Source organism: Populus trichocarpa, chromosome 13 (genome assembly GCF_000002775.5).
Source record: "Populus trichocarpa isolate Nisqually-1 chromosome 13, P.trichocarpa_v4.1, whole genome shotgun sequence".
Classification (NCBI taxonomy): Eukaryota; Viridiplantae; Streptophyta; class Magnoliopsida; order Malpighiales; family Salicaceae; genus Populus; species Populus trichocarpa.
In genome coordinates, this window is record NC_037297.2 from 11715215 (window position 1) to 11717885 (window position 2671).

Genomic DNA, 2671 nt, shown 5'->3' on the forward strand with positions numbered 1-2671 from the left:
AAAAGATAAATAAAGCAAGAAAGACAAGGTCCAGGGCTCGTAGCAGCCACTAGGGTTCCTATCGGTGTAGCTGTAAGGATTTCCATTTCTGCAATCTCTCCGGACCAAAACTAAAAAAAACCAAAACCCTTTTGAGAGAGAGAGATGGCGATGATAGAAGAAGAACAAGTGGAGAAAGAAAGGCCAGTTATATTCAGAGATATAAGGCGTTATTATTGTGATTATTGTGGTATTTGCAGATCTAAGAAGTCTCTTATCACTTCTCACGTCCTCACTCATCACAAGGTTCGTCTTATAACATCTTTCTGTTTCTTTTGTTATATGTTTGTGTCTGTTTAGTTAGTTTTGGTAGGCTTCAACTTGTATTGTTGGTTTCGCCTGTTAAACTGGAAAATATGTTTTTTTTTATTCTTTAATCGAATTAGGGCCAAGATTGTGTCTCTGGTCAGTTTTTTTACTGGTTAATTGTTCAGATTTTATTAATCATTATTCTGGTATTTTGTTCTTTGTTTATGATTCCGTGGTTCTTTTTCTTATATTTTATTTGGTATTAATTTACATGATCTTAAAGTTGCTTTGGAACCTAATTCTTTTGTGGGCTATTTAAGAACATGGCTACTTTGAAATTGAAGATTGGTTAAGTTGAATTGCAGCCTTACCATTGTTTTTTCTGTTGCTTAGGAGGAGATGGACGAGGAAAGTGTTGATGGGGATGAGGGAAAGGAGGGAGTCAAATCCAACACATGTGAAAATTGCGGTGCTAGTTTTAAAAAGCCTGCGTATTTGATTCAACACATGCAAAGTCATTCTCTTGAGGTATTTGACCATGATTTTTACCTTTGTAGGTTGCTTGCACACATGGTATTGCTTTCTATTTGATTTATTTGTTCAAATGATTTTCTTTTTTTGACGCTGCTCAAAGTGGGTCTTTTTGTAGCATTTGCACCAATTGAATAGTAAGTATTTTGCAGGAGTGCCATTTTAATTTAGAAAAACATCTGAAAGTTAATGCGTGAGCATTGGATCCCACTCAGAGAACTCCAAAATGCGAGAGGCTTCAAGTTTGGACTTGAATGGACTAGTATCAGGCTGGGAGACCTCCTGAGAAGCTCCATCAAGCGAGCCTCAATCACGTGCCTGTTGAGTTTGAGGTTTGAAGGTTTTTGTTTGTGTCTATTGAGACTATTTTTAGTGATCTAAGAACTTATTGCTTCTAATGTTTTTTTTTTCTTTTTATGTTTTTCTGATTCTGCAGAGGCCATTTAAGTGCTTGTTTGATGATTGCCATGCCAGCTATAGAAGGAAAGATCACTTAACTCGCCACCTTCTCCAGCATGAAGGGAAACTTTTCAAGTGTCAAATTGAGAATTGCAATCGTGAATTTGTTTACCCAAGCAACTTGAAAAGGCATGTTAGAGAACTTCATGATGAGAGTTTTCCCTCCTGTAGTTTTGGAGGTGAGAAGCAGTATGTTTGCCAGGAGCCGGGATGTGGGAAGGCATTCAGATACCCATCAAAGCTGCGAAAGCACGAGGATTCTCATGGTAAGTTGCTTTATTTTCACGCATACACTAATATCACAGTTGATGTTTCTTGAAATGAGGAAGAATTATTCAGGATTGGGAATTTCGTCAATTTATCCTACATGCAGTTTCTGATTATTATCCTCTCTAATGCAGTGAGCCTGGACCACGTGGAGGCAATGTGTTTAGAACCAGGCTGTATGAAACATTTTTCAAATAAGGAATGCCTGAAGGCCCACATTCAGTCCAGCCACCAATACATTAACTGTGATATCTGTGGCACAAAACAGCTGAAAAAGAACATCAAGAGGCATCTCCGCACCCATGAACCTGCCAGTGATTCAACAGAGAGAATCAAATGCCATTTCAATGGTTGTCAGCACACATTCTCTACTGTAAGATGTCACTAATGTTATATTATCCACTTTTCTATTTTTTGTAGTATTTAATTCTGATAAGTGAGCCATTATCTGCTTACCCGGAATCTTTTTTTTTTAATTTGGTTTTTCCTATTTGTGTGCAGAAAACAAATCTTAATCAGCATGTGAAGGCAGTGCACCTTGAACACAGGCCTTTTTTGTGTGGATTTCCAGGTTGTGACATGAGATTCTCATACAAGCATGTGAGAGATAACCATGAAAAGTCTGGTTTGCATGTCTATACTCCTGTAAGTTTTATGTGCAGGTCTTTCAACACATTTTGCTCATCAACGTGGAAATCTGTATTGCTAACATGTCTAGAAAATTAATTGGCATTCTGAATTGGATTGCTTTTGGATCAGGGTGATTTTGTGGAGTCTGATCGGCAGTTCAGGTCAAAGCCAAGAGGTGGGAGGAAGAGGAAATTCCCAACCGTTGAAATGTTGATACGCAAGAGAGTAACTCCACCAACTAAATTGGATGAGTGCCACCCGTGGTTGCATGAAATTGAGAGAGAGGACCAGTAGTGAATCATGCCCTACCTACCTGGATGCACCTGCATTCTCTGTTCCTCTTTCCACTGATCTCCATTTTAGCTGTTCATATGGAAGTTGTAATGTCTTTGGCATATTATGTTGTTATCATCTTTAGGATAATGGAGGCATCAATAGCATGGAAGGCGTTGTGAATGGTAATATTGTATGGTAATAAATATGTAAATTGCAGCTC

General features: G+C 38.3%; 1 protein-coding gene across 1 annotated transcript; it reads left to right on the forward strand.

Moving 5' to 3' along the window:
* On the forward strand, positions 1-2671 carry LOC18104416 (transcription factor IIIA). Its single transcript, XM_006376182.3, has 6 exons — positions 1-285; positions 682-816; positions 1256-1544; positions 1680-1918; positions 2047-2190; positions 2305-2671. The coding sequence occupies exons 1-6, from the start codon at positions 145-147 to the stop codon at positions 2467-2469; spliced, it is 1113 nt and encodes a 370-aa protein (XP_006376244.1). The 5' UTR covers positions 1-144; the 3' UTR covers positions 2470-2671.